The sequence below is a fragment of the Sander vitreus genome, chromosome 13 (assembly GCF_031162955.1).
Source record: "Sander vitreus isolate 19-12246 chromosome 13, sanVit1, whole genome shotgun sequence".
In the NCBI taxonomy this organism is placed as follows: Eukaryota; Metazoa; Chordata; class Actinopteri; order Perciformes; family Percidae; genus Sander; species Sander vitreus.
The window spans coordinates 10669481-10691980 of NC_135867.1; the positions used below are offsets into that span (position 1 = coordinate 10669481).

At 40.4% G+C, this 22500-nt stretch overlaps 1 protein-coding gene across 2 annotated transcripts in view; it reads right to left on the bottom strand.

Moving 5' to 3' along the window:
* septin8a (septin 8a) overlaps nucleotides 1-22500 on the bottom strand; it is a 38390-nt gene that overhangs the window by 7415 nt on the left and 8475 nt on the right. The window contains exons 2-10 of one of the 2 annotated variants that reach the window (XM_078266616.1): nucleotides 18937-19051; nucleotides 18476-18671; nucleotides 15058-15244; nucleotides 10212-10373; nucleotides 8714-8810; nucleotides 2684-2852; nucleotides 2413-2545; nucleotides 1804-1973; nucleotides 1-81 (exon numbers count right to left, since the gene is read on the bottom strand). In XM_078266616.1, coding sequence (XP_078122742.1) covers nucleotides 78-81; nucleotides 1804-1973; nucleotides 2413-2545; nucleotides 2684-2852; nucleotides 8714-8810; nucleotides 10212-10373; nucleotides 15058-15244; nucleotides 18476-18671; nucleotides 18937-19051 — 1233 coding nt within the window. In that variant the 3' untranslated portion in view covers nucleotides 1-77. The remainder of the gene's footprint in view (nucleotides 82-1803; nucleotides 1974-2412; nucleotides 2546-2683; nucleotides 2853-8713; nucleotides 8811-10211; nucleotides 10374-15057; nucleotides 15245-18475; nucleotides 18672-18936; nucleotides 19052-22500) is intronic. The other variant, XM_078266617.1, reaches the window with a different exon arrangement.

Sequence of the window (22500 nt, forward strand, 5' to 3'; positions counted from 1 at the left end):
AAACAGGTGTTGTCGTTGCTATGGCGATGGAGGACAAATCCATGGTCGTGTGTGGGAGGGTATGCAGCGCCCATAAATTAACTGAAAAACAATGACAAACAAAATAAATTGAATGAATAAACAAAACTACTTTGTGGAAATGATAAATGATTAATAAAGATTTCTAAAGAAAACTAATGAAGTAGAGTTGAAGCAAAGAGGTGCTACAGCTAAATAAATTCCAGTGCTTGTGTTAGTGAATAGAAAGGAATAGTCTGATGCAGTTAATCTGTCAGCAGGGGAGCCTGAATGTTTCCTCTGGAATGCTAAAACGTGTTTTTCCTCAAGTGTAACAAAACTTTAGAGAGCAAATGAATCACATAAAGAGGTGAACTGATGACCTGTGGGATGTCCATCACAAAACCACAAAATGGAAGATCAGTTTCCTAAAGCAGCACTGACAGCAAAGTGTGTGAGTAGCCACAAGATGGAGCCAAGCGTCTTCACATTAACTGTCAGATTTCAAGCTACAGACAACAGGACCGCGACGACATTAACTACAAGCCATGCATACTTTAATGCATATCATTGTCCACAGCTTAGCATACTTTTCACATCATTTTATACACCCCAGACAGCCATTAGTTTCAGATATATTGCCAGTGCAGATGATGAAAGATTAACTTGCAGAGACTTAAAACTTGCTTTGAGATGCACTACAATTATGTATTTACAGTGGTTTGCGGTTGTAATTCATCCAAAAGGTGGTGGATGGAGTTGAGGTCAGGGCTCTGTGCAAGCCAATCAAGTTCTTGCACATCAAACTTGGAAAAACATTTCATTATGGAGCTCATTTTGTGCACAGGAGCATTGTCATTTGAAAACAGGAAAAATCTGCTGCAACAGGTTGGAAGAACACGGTTGATTAAAATATTGTGTGCTGTAGCGTTCATATTTCCCTTGATTGGATCCAAGGGGACTTGCCCACACACAAAAGGTCTGTCCACATACTTTTGGCCACATAGTGTGCATTGTTGGTAAATCAAAGCCAGAAACAGAAGGTTCATTGAATGCACCTTCAAGGAAGGACATTTTAAAACAACGCCTACTGTAAACTGACTGCATCCCAGCACAATGAAAACAGAGTTTTGTGTAGATAGCTGTCTGGAAGGTAAAGAATAATTCAAGAAAAGTATGCTTTGGAAAATACAGTACAGTATGAGCTGTATGTATAATCTAAAAGGCCTGTATTGTTTTTATACCCGTGCCATCCATCATAGATACATGGTATGCACAATCAATCAGTTTTGCCCCGTGTGAGCTGTACTCGGCATCACCTATTTTATAAGACAAGCTTGTAATTGCTTCACTGCCTCCTCACTGAGTTTCCTGAATAATTATAGCGAGGCAAAAGGAAAGAGTGAAAGGACAGGAAATGTTAAGCATGGGGCAGGACAAAAAGGGGAGGAAGTTTCCTTAACACATGCCAGGTCTTTATAATAGCTGAAATGCTTGTGTATTGGAGATAGGTCGACAACTTCACAGCGCCTTCAGTTAACAGGCTCATTAATGTGAGACTTTGCCACAGGACTTGGCAGAATGCACACTTCCTGCTTAAAGACTTATAACAAGGGTTGGAGAGCAAAAAGAGAAGGGATTAAAAGAAGCAAGGGAAGCTAGTATATGAAATATTTTCAGGATTTAAGGCACAGGAAAAAGACTACAGAATTAGTTAAAGAAAGGAGCGGGGTTGGAAGAAGCCGCTTCCTGTTATGGAAAGAAGAATGAGGCGAGTGAGTGGCAAAAAGGAGGGAATCGGCTTACTTTTTCTTGTCCTTGTCCTTTTTGAGGGGCTGAGATAAGGAGAGTGTCTCGGCCGCCACCTTCTTCCTGTTGAAGGCGTTCATCTCCTCCTCCAGGTCTCTGCGCTTCTCCTCCACCTTCCTCTTCTCCTCCTGGTGCATCCGCTTCAGCTGCTCAAACTTGTCATGCAGCTGAGTGGGAGGTGGCGAGGGTGGCGATGGACGCACGGGACGGGGATGACAGGAGGAGAGACACGAGATTTGAATTAGTACTTGCTAACGGCTAACTGGTGAATAGGACCTGACACTGGGATAAACTGACTGCAAACAAGGATGATATTTGAACACATTTCCTCACCTCCACCTCGTCCATCCTTTCATATACGAGGGCAGCTTGTCATGTATTATCATGTACTTATACTGGTTACATTGACTGAAATGATTGTTCTGTACTGTGCTGCACGGGATGTTTTTGTGTATACTGAACAGCAACGATAAAATAAACATTGCATATGTATACGATAGCTTGAAAAAAGTCTCTGAAGTTATTGAAGCAGTGTTGATGTGTGGACGCATCAGCAGTCTTTTCAAATCAAATACATCTATAACCATAATTTCCCTTGACACTGACCTCTCTCTCCTTTTCCTTCAGTTCTGATTCCGTCTCTTTTACTTTGTTGACGAACATTTGTCGCATTTCTTCCTCTTTCCGCTGCAGGTCCCCCAAAAACTCTTTCCTCTTTGCCTCATATGTCTCTTGAAGACTGGAGAGAAGGATATACAGGAATAGATTAGGTATTGTCTCTTAACAATAGAAGCTGTCCCTGTGGTTGACACTTGAGTATCTCTTTGGTTTTGGATTTTGTGTGTGTCCGTTTTCACTCTCCGTGCGCTCCCTCTACCTGAATGGCTGGCTGTCGGGATCTGTATCTTTGAAGCCCATCTCCTCCAGCTTACAGCGTCGGTACAGCTCGTAGTGGCGGGCGTGGGTCTGCTCCCTCAGATCCTCCATGTTGACCCTGATCAGCATCTCTCGGAGTTTTACAAAGTCGCAGTGGCTCTCATTCTCGACTAAAGGGAAAACACACCAGAATTAGGAGAGCAGTTGCGGTTCAGGTAATTATTTCTTATACATGGTAAGCAAATTCTGCTATGGTGTTTGAAGATTTGGTTTTTGTTGTCAGTGTCAGAGCTACAAATGCGCAGTCACATCTCGTCTCAGGTTACGAGTCTTTGTTTCTTGCTTTCATTCTGTGCCTGGCCACTGCTTTTAACTTATTTTAACACCCCATCTGTCACCCTCCCTTCCTCTCCATCCCTCTCTCAAAAGCAGGAAATCATACCACATCTCTACAGGAATGTTAAGTACTCTGCACAAAATACAACTAGATATAACACATTTGGAATCCATTAAATAAATGTATCACATAGAGGAGTTGATACATTTACACAATTACAACTTGTAGTTATCATTTAACTGTGACTCTCACAGTTAAATGATTTCATGGTGGGGAAAGGGCAGGAAGAGTTTCCTGTCTGACAGACTGAAAGCTCAGGGGAGGGTCATTTCCAATCTGATGAAGCCTTTTTACTCACACGTCACCTCATTTACTCCATCAATAATATAACAAATGTTCTACAACGTTGATTTTTTTTGTTGAGGCCACAACAAAGGTTAATGTGAGAAGAGCCAGTGGGCAGAGGTGGCTGAATGTGGACTGAACAGTGAGGATGCAGTCTGGATAAGTGGGTAATAATATGTCCATACATATACTGCTAATTTTGAGCCACAGGGTTTTTCTGCAGGCTCCACAAAGTTGCACCAAGAGCATACCGGCTAAAGTATATAAATATGACGGAAAACCAGTTGGAACAGTAAGGCCTAGAATGATGTATTGCTATCACATTTTTTCAGTACTTCTGAAAAATTATAACAATAATTCCTAAGGATACTTAATCCAATGCGAGCTAGACGGTAGAACATGGGTGGATGGATTAACAAATAAAAAATGTTTTGCTAAAATTGACATTTGCCCATTAAAAACGATGAGCTTCCTAGATACTGTAGCTTGCAGTAGTTACAGTGATTGCGACAGGTCTGATAATGTTGGCTCAACCGAAGAAAGGATTGGAAGCTTCCTCCACACACACACATTCCACTGTTGCACCACTCCCACTTTTAGTTTGTGTGCAACGTCATACAAACGTTTTTACTGCCTTTTTTGAGGAAACTGAATGCAACATTTTTTTATGACCTTTCAAGACCGGCATAGATATCCCTGCAGCCAGAATCCTTTCTGCTGACTCTCCCATTCTCATCATTCTCCCCCTATTTACAGACTTGATAATACGTAGATAATGAAGTGCCAAGTATTAAACCTGGAGCACAACAGCTACACAGCTGTTGTCCAATGTATAACCTGATACATCAGCTGGATAATCTTGGAAAAACTAGAGTGACTCATTAAAACATGTGTTGTAAGAGGAAAAATAACTTTCCCCTTTCAGGAGGTTAATGTGATCAACCTGTTAGCAAACCTCAGAAAGATGCTATAAAAAACGTTTTGTTGTCTCAGATCTTGTGTGTGTGTGCGTGCGTGTGCCCTCAGGATCTTATTGCTCTATTATCTCTGAACTCCAGACATCTGTGACATATAACAGACCCCCCCCATATTTATTTTCTGCAAGCTACTATGTGTTTATGCAAACATGTTGAAGTGGGTGTTTGTATGTGAACATGGATGTTATCAATCACTAGCTTTGCATTACATTCTCAGTTTATTTTTTTTTTCTTTTAATTATAGCATTTTTCAGGTTAGGGCTACATCAACAGCTATATTAGCAGCTCTGTAAGGCATGAATGTGTGTACCAAATAGTTGTTTACCTTAAAACCACAAATGTGTACCTCATGGTGGTGCTCGATGAAAAGTTAAGGATCTCCAAAGCCATAAGGATACGTCTGGGAACTATTAATGTCCAAGATTCTGTGCCAATCCAGTCAGGAGATGTTTACGTTTCACTGGATAAGTGAAAACTTTCACCTGATGGTGGCTCTAAAGGAAAAGCATGGATGTCTGTACCAACTCTCATGGGAATCCAGCCAATAGTTGTAAACATGTCACTGAGACCAATAAAGTCAACCTGCTGGTAGCACTAGAGGAAATGTCAGGGGATTACCAAAGTAACTATTCGTCTTCTGGAGACCATGGATGTCTATACAAAATATATATATATATAAAATTGCAAATTGTATCTGCAGTAGATAGAAATAGTTGTTGAGATAGTTCAGTTTTTACCAGTGGGTCAGTCGCCCAACTAACTGACAGAAATAGAGACTACAAGCTGTTTTAAATTACTCTGCAAATGCTCCTTTGCAATTAATATTTGGGTTTATTATCAATTAACAAGCAAATTAACCAACAAAATTGGTAACTGCAGATTTATTGCAGCCATGTCTCCGTTTCTGTTCTCAGGCTGGCGTGTGTATGTGTCTGCAGAGCCCTGTGCGATATCTTGAGGGCTCAGTGCTGCAGTCAGTCAGAGGATTGGCCCTCATTCAACCCTCCATGGGGGGCCAGTACAGAGAGACTATAAGATGCCAAATGAACAGGCAATTTCAGTAGCCTGGATTCAGCCCCAGAGAACAGCTCATGTCTGTTTTTAACTCGTATACTCCCTCTAATGATGTGTGGTCAACCAGTAAATTTGAGTAAAAATAAGAGAGTGATTCAGACAGCTTCATGTCTGTTACTTTTTTACATCTTTTTAAGAGTGGCTATGTTGGTTTCTGATGCTGCATTGTGGTTTGCCATCAAGCACTGCAGGCTGCTTTCCCAGTATTTTCCATCAGGAGAAGCTAAATGCAATGTTAATTGGGCTTTTTTAATATCACTGTCGTCTTTACATCCTCAGAGCTCACAGCGCGTGGTAGTATTTAAACAACACGCATCTGACGCTCCACCACCCCGGGGTTCATGGCATATGCTCCAGCCCCTGAAACGCCACGTGCCTGCACTCTGCTCAGGCCCTTGGCCCCACACACACACACACACACACACACTTTTTATCAGTAGACAGCTCTTCCGCTAAAAGTCTATGGAAATTTTCCATGGCTCTTCGAGAGGTTAGCATAACCCATCTATATGACATCTGGCATCCGCAAACTGTTTCCATTGACACAGGCCCTCCTTTCAGTCAGCCAAGTGGAGTAAAACACTGAGACTTCTGTCCTCTTCGGTCCCTGTCCTCAGATACTCTGACAAAGTGTGTTGTATGAATGGTGAGCCATCAGTTGGCAGGCAGGCCTGACTACAACCTAAGTAGTTTTCTTGTAATACATCCCATCAGACTAGATGTTTGTTGTTAGGCTGAGACAGACAAGGTTGATAAGATAATTAGATGTAGACAATAACAATAACAAACCCAAAGAACAAATAAAATAGTTTCTTCTCTAGAAATAATACTTATATTGTATGATGCTTATGGAAACACAGCAGCATAATTTCTATGAATGTGACAACAATTGCCAACTCAGTTCATTAATTAACAGACCCAATCAATTTTCTTTTAATGCAACATCTGGCATTTTATGTCTCTGAACTAATCACATTTTATAGATGGTTTTAACCCAAAGTTTACAGGGTAATACTGAGATGTAATTCATTATGAGAGCGATGGAGACAAATCCCAAAGAAATTTGTTTACAGTAAAGCCAAAATAACCTTTTGCAGACAGCACAACTGTATGTTACAGGACAGGACTATAGCTTCATGGTGATGGGAGTCCAAAGGAATCCGTCCCCCAGGAGACACACAGTGGGCTTTATAAATAACCATAGTGTGTCCTCTGAGGGTTCGGGAATGAGAGTGGTCAGTGGATAATGTTAAGAGGAAAGGAAGACCGGATATGGACACAAGAGCAGTAAACCAAGGAAAAGAAGGTAGAGAGGGAAAGCTGGAGGGAGGGAGCTTCTCTGAGAGTATAACTCCCATATAAACAGTAATATTCTCACAGCACAACTCTGTGACATTATCAAATTAAAATGTTTACTCTCATTGACATGGAGGAATTAACTGTGGGAAACAAATCCCTGGTGATGTCTCCATGGGCAACGCATGCACGCAAATATACAGGCATATATGCACGCCACGCACACACACCAAGGCAGAAATATATAGGGAGAACCCTGGTATATAACATCATACACATCACAAGCACAGAGACGCACAATGTAAATTTCCCAACAGTCTCTACCAACTCGCCCTTCATTTTGCAGTGTCACTCTGCATCAAGTCCCACTCGCAGCTGTGGAGGGCGCTCCGCATTAAGAGGGACGTATAAATAAACAGGCAAACTGTGGGACGCACTCGCCACTCTGCCGTGAGCAGAAAATTATCTCTCACCATGGATACTGATAGACAGCTTGTTTTCTCAGCTGCTGAGTTAGTATGCATGCCATTTCTCCATAAGCACAAAACATCCTCAAAACGACCAGCATGTGGTATAAAATAGATCCTACACTTTTTTTGATGATGAATCATATGATTAAATTTTGCGTCTATGATGAAACATATGTTGGCGTGACCAAAATGATATTGGCAAAGTAGAAAGTTGAAAGTTAATTATAGGGTTCCTCAATTCTCCTGCGTGTGCTCATGTCACGTCAGGTTAAGTGTCTGACAAAACAAAGATGATTTCATTTACTATTATATATGACAGAAAAGCAACAAATCGTCACATTATATTGTATTATTATCATCATTATACATGCACACCCATATTATGGCATGATAAAGCCTGTACCACAGTTCATGTACTGACACTGTGCCTTGACTGGTTGAGAGGAATTCGAGTCAGTGCCAATATCTCATGATATAGCACTCCTCCCATTTCTGTATGTACAGTATCACCCCACCTCATTTACCTAGTTAATACCTGTAACCAAGCAACCTAACAACCAGCCAACAGATATGTATAATAACCAGCATCATCAGGGTTATACAGGGCAAAAATGAATTACAACTATTTAAAACTACAAATCTCTTAGTTTTGTATTTGCAAATGGTGTTTCGCTCTCAAACGGGTCACCTGGCAGGGACAATGACACAGACAACTACTGTTCAAGGCCATTCTATTGCTTCACTAGAGGCAAGGGAAGTTGTGACATGAGTAAAACTGGACAGAGATCAGCAAAACAGTGACTAGCAGGAAATGGTTGAGTAATAATTAACTGGCACTTTGTGGAAATATTATTATTATTTTTTTTTTAAATGGAACTATTTATCTGTGTAATTTCAAAGTAAAGCTATTTTTCCATAGATGTCCTATTGACTTAAAATAAATGTTAACAGAACTGTACTATGGTACCAAGAATACACTTTAAATATTTTAAAAGGTGCTGTAGGTAGGATTGTGAAGATCCAGGACTTTTCCAGAAAATTTGAACATCAACAACTTCTCAGTCCCTCCCCCCTCTCTGCTAAAGTCCAAAACGTTCTCCTAAGCCCCTCCCCCCACAAGGGAGAATGAATGCGTGTGCATGAACAGTGATTGACACACAGACACCCCCCCTGGCCATGATTGGTGCATCTGAACAGGGAGCTGTGGATTTTTGCAAATCTCACTACAGGCTGTAGGTGGTGCTAGAGGAGCTAGATTTGTTTTTTAAATGACCTGCTTCATGTAGTTCTACTCGAACATATGGTCAGTTTCAGCAAATATGACAGAAAGTTAGTTTAATAAGTCTTACCTACTGCACCTTTAAAAGTGCCAATATCACAGTTTGGCACTCCCTCTGTCATTTTGCTTTGAATATTCATTCTGTGGCAGTCTACGAAAAGGACTCAAACATTCAATGACCCCTTCATGTACTCACTGTTGTGTTTGCTTGAAAAACACAAACAGCCACACACAGCCACACCATGGTTCTCACCTTGCACGACACCCCATGGGTACTGTCTTGCCCTTACAGTTTTGTTCCCCACTTTGACCTCTTCCACGCTCCCAACAACAGCAAAAGGCAGATGGGCCTGCACAGGAAAGGATGGCAGAGTGTTAAAAAGGTCAAGAGGCCACAGTAACTGGAGCCATTAATAGGGGCTGAGTCCCAGCTCCCTCTTTCTTCTGGGTTACATTTTCTTGAAGAGTTTTTTTCCTATACTTACATGCTGATGTTCTTTACAGCACAGTAACCACTTCACAAGTTAAATTGCACTTGACACACGTTATGTGCAAATAACACAACAAAATGGATGAATGAAAATTGAGTGTTTACTTTCAAATAAAACTTGTTACCCTGTGGCTGTCATTTCTCTTATCTTTCTAAACCAGACCACACCAGGGAAGAGTGTAACCACGTTGACATATGAGCTGCAACAGAGCTGTGTTTTAAGTTTAATATGTGGCTCGGTTGGGGCTGAAAGGCCTATTTTGTTGAAGTAATAAAACACTTTCTTATTGCTCTCAGAGCTACTACACCTCGTTAGGATCGACAGTGAAGCATCATGGGGAAAACATTCCCGATGTGCAACCTCAAAAATTAGGTGGTGAGTTGAAACCAGCTGGCTGGTGTAACCGACTATGATGGGGATACTGTACAAGGAGACTGTGTCTAGGAAAACGAAATGCAGTCTTATTTAGAGATAATTTACTGTTTGGGCATTTGTGTGGGTGTGTGTTTGAGCACGGTGTAATTATACACATCATCCTCATTATAAAATCAGAACTAAAAAAGGCTAAACAATCTGAAGAAAATGTATTTGTGCTTGCTGCCTAAGCAAAAGTGTATGTTCAGTTATATTGCTACATGCATATTCTTTTCAGTATTTCTAAATAACTGGATCATATTTACAATGGAAAATGTACAAAAGGACATGAAGCCAGCAGTAGGCAAGCATGTGCTGCCATCGAGTTCATAAAATATTTGTATTATGGAATGAATTGAGGAATGGAGAACTGGTGTAAACGAATGGAGCAAGTATTCATACAGTTTTGTGTAAAAGTATGTATAATGTTTGCATATACTGTATGTCCAAGAACATGCACAGGGTCAGCTGGTGTTTGCAAATATATTTGACTGTTTTTCCCTGTATACACTCATAGATTTGTGGGATTGCAAAGTGTCTAGATAAGACAAACAACTTACTTTGAGCACGTGTTAAAAGCAATAGAATTGTGTCAACATATGCTGCTGTTACCATACGTGTAACACATGTGGTGCTAAAGACATGATGTTACAAGTCAGTAGGCTAGGTACACACACATCTTAAAATCTAAATCCTATTTGTTGTGTCACAAATCTAAAGTACAATACTATCATTTCTACTTTCAACCCCATCCATGTTTTTACAAAAACATCTGGTATTTTCTTATAAAGGTAAAAAAAAAAAAAAAGATAGAAAGAAATTTTTGTGTGTCACAACATGACTTACATTCATGGAGGCATTGATCTCACTGACGGCTTCGTCGTCTGTTGGGAACTGATATATCTGGACACCGTTGCTCACCAGCTCACTCATTATCTTGATTTTGAATTTATGCAGCTCACTCTTGGAGATTGTGTCCGCTTTGGCAATGATGGGAATTATGTTGACCTGAGGAAAGGACGAGAACAAAAAGAGGGAATATGTAATAAACAAAGTTATTAAATGTGTAGAGCATGGTCTTCGTTTTTATGTTTGAGTCTGCCAAAAATATACGCGTTTCTATATTGAAAGCTGCTTTGTGTTAAAGCGTATGTACGTGGAATTCATTATGTAATGGCTTTTCATGGGCTGGTCTGACATGTATCTTCATGACAGGACAAAATGTACCTGTCGAGCTCAATATGATGAGAGCAGATGCACACAGAATCAACGCAATGTGTTCGTGGAATTACAGATTGGAGCAATTACCATCCCTTTATCAGCAGGTCATGAACAAATACTGATTAAATATACTGAAGACCTAATTAAAAACAGAAACCAAACTAAGTGCATTGCTAAATATGGCTGATGAGGCATAGCAGACCACATGCAGCAACACTGTGCAATGAATAGGCTCAGTTAGAACCCTAACAGATACATAAAACAAACAGTGATTATGAAAACAAACTAGGCTCCATCTTCAATCAGCAGCAGATGTGCAGAAATAAACACACAGTTTGTCTGCATTCCTCTGAACGGGTGCATTACCCAAATCCTTAACTAGGAGGACGAGGAGGATCTCCACAGATTCACTCATCCATTCAGTAGTGTGCCTCAGAGCAAGAGCCAGAGCTGATTAGGAGTCAAATTACAGACTCATCATACTTTATTGGGTCATTAATTTACAGCAGGGCAGCCAGTATCATGTTTTAACTCTTATTTAACAAAGTTCATTAATCACGATCCAGTGCTGACAACAACCTCAGTGAGGAGGGAGGGGACAGTGATATTTTTTCACTTCCCACAACTGGGTTTTCCTAGCTGGCCAAAGAGTATTCCCAAATAGTTCTCCGTGTTTGTTTTAAACAACGAGGAGCAGCAGATGGGTAGCTGTAACCATGTAAAATAATAATTGAAGAAAAAAAATATATCACATAGCCTGACATTTCTATCTTTTTTTGTTTTAATCTTACACGGTCAAAGATCTCTATATGAATGCATAGGAGTGTCAGTGTTCAAGAGATATAAGAACCATGCTGATAACATTCTGAGCCTTAATAATGTCAAAAAAGAGATAGATTGTCTAAGGAGTAAAAATGTTAAGGGCAATCAGGCAATACGGGTTTTAAAGGCCAATTACAAACACTAACTTCTCCTTTTTATAACACATACATGTACCCGTCTCTTTCACCTCACACAGTATCTTTGCCTCACATGTTTCCCTCTGAGCCTCCACATCAACTAAACAGTTAGAAACCTCTGATCTGGCGCAAACAGGCAAAACAATAAAAAAAAAAAAGAAAAGAAAATAATTTGAAAATACTATATCACCCAAGTCTGAGAGTAAGTCTAAGCAAAAACATGAACATTTGACTGATTATAGTGCAAATTATGAGACATTTGAAAATAGTAGAAGGAAATATCAATCCTTGTTTGTCAAAAGACCTCTACATCCTAATATCAGATAATTAAATGGTAAAGATTTCTTCCTATTCAAGAAAAAAAAGCATTTAAAACAAAAGGACAGCTCCTTCAGGCCCTTATCTCTCTTCCTGCCTTCACCCACCACATTCACTCTGGTTGGCCTTTAACCATCCTCTGTAGAGAGGTTACCCCATTGACAAGAAAAACACCATTGTCTAGTCTTGACAGCAAAGCAGACTCCACAGAAAGAGGGAGCAGTGGTTTCTGGTCTGCTTCCCTGCTTCTGTGACAGAGCTATCTGGCAGACCGGACAGCTCTGTTCATTTAGCTTTAGTTTCCAGATAAAAATTCATATTCACACGGTAATGCTCCCTTTGACCTGAATATAAAAAAAATAAATAAATAAAAAATGTGACTGTAGACCTGAAATGATTAGTTTCAACACCCCTGTCGTATACTGGGATAAAGAGAATATATTTAGCTCAGGCAAGCTACCATGTCTTGCTTCAAAGAAAAGGCTACAGAGAGTTGGTGGTTTGGATGGCATCAGGAGGCAGTTGGCAAACATAGGGTGCCAGGTTTTGATCACACTGTTGGCCGTTAAAGACTGCACAGAGGCTCGGTGGTCAGCTCTGTCACCTCATAAGATCTTGGATCATTTAGATCTTGGCCCTTTCTATGTAACGTCCTCTCAGTTGTTTGCGTTTATTTATTTTTTTTCCAGGTCAGAAAAGTATTCTGGTTTCCCCATAGAAATAATTTAAATGGTACTTCTGTAATTCCTCTTGACTGTGAATTTGGCATTAAAAGTACAGTTGGTCATATATTACAATGACAACACGTTTTTTTTTTCCCCGATGTCCTTAAAACTATTAAGTGTCCTTTAAGAATGACAGTTGGCTGAAGTATCCGGTCATTGTTTCGAATAGTACCGGGAGATATTTGGCAGAGATGCGCAGCCGTGCGTTGATAGTTGGCAGAGGTAAGCCTGCAGGTTTTGGACACAGGCTGACCATCTGCTTTGATCTGGTGTTATAATCATTGCATCACCAAAAACTAAGAGGGCTGAAGCTGCCACTTTGTCATTCACACAACAGTGTGGACAGTAGTTATATGTATACATCACTGTGTAAATCAATTTGACTGGTGTAACAAAACTTGTTACTGAAGCTTGTCAACACCAAGCATATACATATCCCTACATATCCCTCTAACAATTCCCAATTGACACAATTTACAAAAAAGGCCCAACAGCGCATGTGTCTCCTCAGAAGGCTTAAAGGATTTGAAGTGAGACAGGACATTCTATCCAGAGTATACCAGTCACTGATAGAGTCTGTCATCGCTTTCAACATCACATCTTGGTACAGCTTCCTACCAAATAAATGCAAGAGAAAGCTGGCTAGGATAGCCAGGCAAGCCGTTAAGATCATAGGCATTCCACAAAAACAGCCATCTGATCTTCATATACAAGCAGTGGAAAGAAAATCCAACTTCATCATCCAGGATGCCTCCACCAAAGCTTTGAGCTATTACCATCAGGAAGAAGGTTCAGAGTGCCTCTGGCTAAAAAGTAATTATACAACAAATCCTTCATTCCCAATGCAATACATATACAAAACTCATGCCACTGACCTCTCTCTCTCTCTCTCTCACACACACACACACACACAGCCTTCAATCAAAAGAAAATGTTCTAACATGGCAACATATTAGACAATAAAGCTTTTTGAATCTTGAATCTTAAACTCATACAAGCAAACGCACATGATTCAACAAAAAGACATAAATGGCATTTCGTCATCTACATACATGCAGCTTTCTCAGTTTAGGTGCTTGTAGCTATCGAAGACATTAGTATAACCCCCTTAGGTCAAACACTTTCACTTGGATTTAAACGGCCTCTTTCTCTGTCATTTCTTCTCTTCTGGGCTTCATGAACATGTGCTTAAAAATGTTTGAGGCTCTTTTCCCCTTCCTGAAATTCCACACTTCCCACACGATGAAACCAAGATTTAGGATCAAAAACCACTGAACGTTTTTAGCTGTGTTAATCACAAGGCTTTTTTTTCCCAAAACATCTGCTCAAAATGTCAACAGGTTTAATTTATTTAAAAGTGTGGTATCAAGCAGAAAGAAATCCTCAATATCAATACCGTATATGTATAGGAATTCTTTGTATAATATGAATGCCTATATAGTTCTTTGGTTTACAAAGAGAGTGATCAGGTAACATAAGTAGCAATAGCCACAATGGCAAAGCAAGCAACAGAGGCGCAATCTTCAACTGAAAAATTCAAGGAAAACCGCTGACAAAGAAAAAGATTTCCCTAAAATTACAACATAAATAATGTAATCTCAACAAATACAACATGGTTTCAACTTCGATCTTAAAATTCACCTTCTTGCCCTTTGTGACGCCGTCCTCCCCCACTAAAACTTACTCTCTCCCCCCATCCCCTACTTTCATGATCCAAATGCTGTTGTGATGAGATATTTTATATATTTTATATCAGTTGTCTAATTAAGGCCAAGCCAGTGATTGTGTCTCCACTGAGCTGCACTCATCGAATGTATGGCAAAACACAGACCCACTGACCAATAATCTGTGTAGTAATACAAAAGAGCAATGAAAAAGCCACAAATCAATGTGGCTCTGAATGAGACTATTGACTGCGGTACAACTGGCCTTTAAACTGTAAATATGTACTCAGTATTAGTAAGATGACCATGAGGAGGATGTACTATTTATTTATCTATCAATGTATGTCACTGCCTTACAAGGACCAGTTTTTTTATAATCTTATATACAGTATTACAGGGCAATTTAGAAAGTAGAATGGACTTCAAAACCCAGCAACATTTTCATTTGCAAAAAACATGCAACATATTGGCTTTCAAGTGTGAAACCTTGGGCAGGGGGCCTAGGGCAGGTCCTGTGAACTTTTCTTGAAATCCTGTACAATAAAATGGAAGCTTGCACATTCACTGCGACATTTTTCTTTTCGTTTTCCTTTTCTTTTGGGACACAGAGTGTCCACACCCCAACAAAAAGATCAGGGATCTCCACGTCTCAGTGAAATGCACACCGGTCACAGTGAAAAGGAGATCAGATTTCAGCAACACTGATAGTTATCACAGACAATGGGAAAGGATTGGGAGTGTGTGGGTGTGCTTTTTGCCAAAAGGGGAAAGCCACAGCATATGGATGTGTGTCAATTGTGTGTACCTTGCTGTCCAGTTTTTTCATAGTGACGAGGTCCAGGGACTTGAGGGAGTGTCCTGTCGGGGCAATGAAATAAAGGCAGATGTGGATCCTGGTGTCGTGGTAGTTAAACAGCGAGCGTTTGATCTTCAGTTCTTCCTGGAGATAGTTTTCAAACTGAGTGTCGATGTAGTCGACGATGGGCTTGTAACTGTGGAGACAGCCAAAGAGGAAAAAGCAGAAATATTTATCTTTTTATTCATGCGTTTGAATATAAAAAGGAAATATGGACTAGTCACTGGGGAAATGAACCAAGACAATTATGTTTTCAGTAACTGTGTGATCTGATTCTATGCCAAGATCTCAGCTTAGAGCTGTACAGCTTAGTGCTGCATGACATTTGTGCTCGGCTTATGGGGGTCTGGTAGAAACAAATCACAGAGGCTGCAAACATCCTGTCCTCTCTCACAGTGCTCTGATGGCCCTTGTAGCCTACATTGTCATCAGTAAATTAAAAAAAATTAGTAATGTGCGATATGAAAACATCAAAGGTTTGTAGTGTTTGCTCATGAGCTTTTTGCATGTGTAGCTAAACAAACGAGACCAGAAATGTATGTCGAATTCAACACAATTCTGAATACCACAACTCTGTGTATGACCTGCATTGCTAGAGGAGACCAACTCTAACATGAACCAATACTCTGGGGAAATATTCCCAATTCCCCAATTTGTCTAACTCACCAGATTTATATCAAAAAACCATCCAAGATTCACCTTGCAAAGACATACCTGTATGGTAGTATTGGAAAACATCCACTAGTATCAATGAGATGAATACAATCATTTTTCTTAACATGGCATTAACACATTGCCACTACAATAGCTCATGTTACATGAAGAATATTTTTTCTTTTGGGCTGTACTGTAATATATATCTAGTAGCACTGAGGAGCCAAAACAAGACATACACATCAATTAGGGCACAATGGAAGTGATTCCGATTCTGAACTTTTTTCTCATTGCAGTGATTATCAAGTTAAATGTCAAAAAAATATTAAATGTCCTTTATTAAAATATCTGATGTTTGTTAATGCAGCAGTACATGTGCAGAGTTTGTCTCTGCAGGCTGTTTTTAATGTCTTTCTATCACCGAACGGTCACCAGCCTGATAACGTTAGGTCATGACAGTTTGAAAGAAATTCATGCTGCATTCACAGCAAGTGTGTTTGGAGCAGTTTGTTTGACTCCGCAGTTTTAACTCATTTAGTTCAGTTCATTTGGAGAGAGTCAGCCACATATTTAATAAACTGCATCATAGCTGCCTGAAATGTCTCTTTCAAGTGAGGTTGTGGTTTATCAGTCACCATAGATACAAGCCTCTCATAGTTTAATTCTCACGACATCACTTGGCATGTCGGAGAGTCCAGAGAGACATATCTGCTGTTGTGATAATCTGTGTTTGAGATGCTCAATTAATTTGCTCCATTTCCACAATTCCACCAGCCTCGCCTCCAATTTATGTCTCAAAAATGTTTTAAACAGACATTGCTGTGGTTCTCAAACAGATGTGCATTGCTTATGTTATGTTGCTATATTAGGGCACAGCATGACCACCTCAGCCTCATTGGTTGCAGCTGGTGTCACCTCTGCTTTCACATTTCCTCCGGCTCTCACTGGCAAGACTGACAAGCAAACAAGTTTGAAAACAATTGTAAAATTGTCGTATATCTGAATCGACGTCCCATCAGTCATAGGGACCCCCAATGCTTCAAAGTGACTGAAGTGCGACCCACATTATCAGGTCTACATGAAGTGCCTGCAACAGTAGAAGTGCCACTCTGAGTCACCTACAAGCCCAAAATGCACAGTTTTACATGGGTAAAAGTAGATAGATTTTGAAATTTGATAGCCAGCTGTTTCTTGTGTGCTCTTTATTGGTAGCTAAGTGCTTCTAACAGCAGACTATAAAGGTAAATTCTCAACAGCAAGTCCTCCCACATTTCACAGCTCAGAGTATGACATCCAAACAATATATTCTATATCCTCAGCCAGCACCATGTTTACAGTCATCTGTCCACTCTCTTCACATCTATCTTCAATCTTCTCTAAGGAATGTACCAACTCTGACCTTTTGAGGCTCTCTCTGTGTGCATTTACAGTCCGCTGCAGGGTCTGTCCTTCAGCATGTTGGTTTATACAGCCTACAGAGAATTCTGCTATCAAAGGGCGTGAGAGTGCTGCTTGTTGGCTAGGTCACAACAAGAACACGCCATTCAACAGCTGCATGTTAGAAAACCCCCAACTATTTCCTCTTTAATGCTGTTCCACCTCGTCTTATTTCCATCCTACAGAGAAAAGCCAAACCTGGACTGATATTAGTTTGTGTCTGTTTCTCTCATTTGTATCCCTAAGCAACATGGACCTAATTTGGGCAAAACTATGGCGTTGCCATCTTGAAAATGGAAAGGTAGCTTTGGATAAAGATTGACAAGAAACTCTGTCATTGCAACAGTTAGGATTCAAACGGAAAGCACACTGAAGTTGTGTGTTTAATGCATGTACTCTGAGTATCAGATGAATGGGATTTGACTCATAGGACAATACAATGAGTACTGTTTTTCAGACTACATCAAAACTGTCCTAATGCGGTAAATGGCACCGTTTGTGAGATTTACCACGATTTGTTTTATCCACAGTGTCATCTAAATTCTGCAACAGCTCGATTTAAACCATGTACTGTGTGGTTTTGGCAATTAGCTGGTCAATTAACATTTAAGAGTATGGCTTAAAACTGGGTTCAAATTGGTTTAAAAGCGTTAAATATATATCCACTGTTTCAGAAGCTTTTCGATGACTCAGAGCTGGAACCTATCTATGCACATTTACTCAAGTACTGTACCAAGTGTAATTTTGAGGAACTTGTTCTTAACTTGAGTATTTATATTTTATGTTACTTTATACTTGTACTCCCACTTCATTTTAAAGTGAAATATTTAACATTTTACTCCACTACACTTATCTGACAACAGTAAAATGCTGCTTACACATTGATGCGTCAGTATTAACAATCTATTCAGTATGATAATACATAGCTCACAGGGCCCTTTTTCTGCAGAACAAGTACTTTTACTTTTGATACTATTAAGTACAATTTTCTGATAATACTTCTGTACTTTTAAGTACGTATAATTTTGAATTAAATACTTCTACTTGTAATGGAGTAATTTTACTTTGCTGCATTGGAACTTTTGCTCAAATAAAAAGATCGGAGTGCTTCTTCCACAACTGCAACGGCTACAGGTCATGAACTAGGAGCAGCTTCACACTGAAATATAGTCGCTATAATGCTGTTGAAACACGTTATTTGCATCCTGGCATCTAGACATCTTTTGACCTGCACACATCACGTCATCGAATCGATCGATCATTTCACCATCCTCACCTGTCCTCTTTGTTGATCTGATCACCGAAGCCAACAGTGTCAACAATCGTCAGTTTGAGGTGGACGTTGCTTTCTTGCAGGTCGTATGTTCGCGGCCGCAGATACACGCCATTCTGATAATGGCTCGCCTCTTCGTTCTCAAACATGGTGTTGAAGAGCGTGTTCATTAACGTCGACTTGCCGATACCAGTCTCCCCTGTGAGTGGTAGGAAGTAGAGAGAGATGAGACAGAGAGTGTCAGTCATCAGCTTTCAGACATGAGTTTTTATTTCAGCAACACAGTTGTGCGTTTCTGTTATGCCAGGAAAAACAACAGATCGTCATTACTGTACTGTTGTCGTTAAACATGTTTGGAGGAAAACTAATCACAGCATGGCATTTCTGCGAGTTGCTAATTGTACAGTATTTAACATTCTGTCACACTCGCGCCCATTGCTCACACGCTGTCATTTTGTACTCACCTACACAGAGAATGTTAAAACAAAATCCCTGTGTGACCGATTTACTGACCAGTTGGTCAGGGAGGCTGTCAAATCCAACATGTCCGCCCAAACTCAGGTTACGCTTCTCTTCATTCTGTGGGACACAAACAAAACACATCTTTAAAAGTCTGGTTGCATGTGAGGAAAACACATGGGGAAAACATTAGTCAGAGGTAGGAAGAGCTGAAGCCGAAGCATTCACATTCCTATGCAAATAAAAAGACCCTGCGTACATTCTGCAGATGCAAAACTCATTGCCTAACATTATGAGATAGGTAATCAGGGTCTGCAGAGAAAATATACACTTTATAAGAAGCAGCCAGACAATTTAACTCATTCAGAGATTCATTACAGAGTGCAGACAGTGCGGAAAATGAGAACATCCTCGGTTGGGAATAAATGTCACTTATGAAGTTGCAGGATGTAAGTATCAGTATCAGTAACAGTTCTTAGGAATAATTACAACAACATTTCAAATCTACTCCTTTATATAACTTCAGCACTGATCACCACAGCAACATAGTACAAGCAATTAATACATGATATAAAACCATAATTTAGCCCCTTTATCATCATGTTTTCCCATACAATCAAATTGAGTGCAACAAGATGCACCACTCAAAGCTGTCCTCAAAACTAAAAATGATCTCCAATCACCACCGCTGCACAACCACTCCATAATCAATCTGCATTTGGGAGAGAGCATCGTGGAACTAAAAGCACAAAGATTACTGATGGACAACCAACCAAAGTCAGACAGACTAAACTATTGGGTTGTAAGCGTTTTCACCTTTGATCTCCCTTATCTAACCCATCAGAAGGAGAGTCGGTCCGTGACAAGAGACAGCGTGTAAGAGCTGTGGAAGAACAGACAGACAGCACCTTGAGATGAATGGGGCCACCCGAGCTCGTCTGGCTCAGCCACGAAGGATTGCATACTTGAAGGCTGATGTCACAGAACACAGGCAGCCTGAGAGCAGAGCACAGCTCAGCTGAATCAACCCACTGAGTGTACTGAGAGGTGGAGGCATACATACATTGCAGAGTTAGAAACCCCACCGGACTGCACAGTAAAGGATGAGGAGTGTGTGTGTCCTAATGTGTCACCACTGAAGTAATCTGACGTGAGCTGAGCTAAGCAATAATGAGCTTAAGCGCACTGTGAGTTTATTACATTACATTAACACATGTTCAATACAAAAAAATTCTAACCAAGCTGTTAACCATGTTTTAATTGTTTCTACATGTGTTGTTTGTGAAACATACAGTCAAGCCAAGGGAATGTGTTTTATGGCAAGTCAGGTAGCAGCAAAAACTGATAGCCACAGTCAAAAGCTTGGAATTCTATTTGGAAGGTTGCGCTTCCCATTTTTTTGATATCTAGCTCTTGTTCCTTTTGAGACTGAATGTACTTATTGTGAGTTGCTTTGATCAAAAGCATTTGCCAAAATCATGTATTGCTCGTGGTACTCAGTAACAGGTTTACAGGGATGAGGAAGAGGAAGTGACCATTTTTTGTTTGTTAATCACTGTAAACGCAGAGCTTGTCAAACAACATTAATGCTTGTGGAGATATTCAGAGAGATTGCTGGAAGGGGAGGGCGGGCCTGGAAGGAAACCGGTGCAATGACTCTCAGGATTCTTGAGTTGTGTTCAAAATAGGAGAGGTCGACGATTTATATAAGCTTTTATTTATCCAGGGAAGGATTTAAAAAAAAAAAAAAGGCCTGCATGCTCATTTTCCATCAACCCCGTTTTGTTTACAGTTTCACATGTGGTAGCTGCCTAACTGCACAAAGTTGGTGATTACTTCAAGGACCACTTTGACTTTGACTTTCTCTCACACCACATTGGAAATGTACACTTCAGGTCACACAGGCTTGCTTCTGGAAACTCACTGTGCTTATTCAATGCATATCTGAACCTTCAGAGAAGCATCTGCTCAGCACTTCCGTCACAGTGTATCAGGTTGCAAGTGACGTTAAGCTATTTTATTGACTCGCCTCTTTAACGAGTGAGTTTTTTTTTTTTTTAAGATAATTTCTTTTGGGGCTTTTCCGCCTTTAAAATTTGACAGGACAGCTAGGTGAGAAAGGGAAGACATGCAGGCAACCGCCACAGGACGGATCCGAACCCTGGACCTCTACATCGAGGCACAAACCTGTCAGCACATGTGCGCTCGCTCTACCCACTGAACCAACCCGGCCATTTTAACAAGTGAGTTTAAGTTGGGCTTTTATTGTGAAAGGTAAAACCAAAGATAAGGGAGAAAGGTAAAACCGGAAAGCTACACTGTCATTGACAATGTGGAAGTAAATAAAGGTCGTCTTGGTTTACACTGCTTCAGACTAGAGAGCCTCTGTTTTTTTATTTTATTATCTGCATAAGTATATACACAATTTATAACCCTTGGCTACACAAGTGATGCAAAAACACTTTGAAATCCGATTTGAGCAGCCAGAGCGTCCAGACTGAGATGCGTCAGTAGGAATCGCATTTCAAACCACCTCCAAATGTGGTTTGGATTTCATTTGCAAAAATCGCACTTCCTGTGTTTTTTTGCTATTCAGACTTTCTAAAAATCAATCTGGATATAGTCTATATCCACGACGTTCCACTTCCGGGAAGTCCTTTTCAGCCAGATGTCTGTTACCTTCCGCTTTCTTTATGTTGATGTACGATTTATGAGGACTATGGTTAACTGCTCCTCAGATCTCTGCAGGGTAAATCCAGACAGCTAGCTGGACTATCTGTCCAATCTGAGTTTTCTGTTGCACGACTAAAACAACTTTTGAATGTACACATTCCACCAAAACAAGTTCTTCCCGACGCTATTTTGCAGCGGCACCATGGCTCTGTCCAGCGCTTAGCACCACCCATGACGATTGTGATTGGTTTAAAGAAATGCCAATAAACCAGAGCACGTTTTTCTCCTATCCTGGAATTCTGTGTAGATAGCCAGACCCTGCTCCGCAGCGCTGTGGAGGAAGGTCTGGCAACGCAAGACTAATCTGGACATGCCAAAAAACTGATTTGGGCTGGCATTCTGAACAAGGCATCTGTCCACCCAAGCTAGTTCAGAGAAGAGCAGCAAAGTATGACAGGAATGAAAAGCTTCTGGTCAACTGTCTCAGGGTGAGGAAACAACACAGTCAGTTCTCACGCCATCGTATCACCAGGACAACAGGAAATGGCAGAGAGGGGCCCCAGGTGCTTCAAAGTGAAATGAGGCAAAAACCAGTTCACTAGTTCAAAATGCTGTGCGTTTGTATCTGACTGAATGTCTGTCAGCAATATACCTTTTCTTTACAGTCTTCTCACTCTCAGGGTCCTGGTATTGTGCATGCTCACTGTCACACTGTCACGGCCTACTAGGACCCTTAAAGTGCTCATATTATGCTCATTTTCATTTAGAGGTTATATCAGAATAGGTTTACGTGGTTTAATATTCAAAACACACCATATTTTTGTTGTACTGCACATTGCCTCAGCTCCTCTGTTCACCCTGTGTGTTGAGCTCTCTGTTTTAGCTACAGAGTGAGG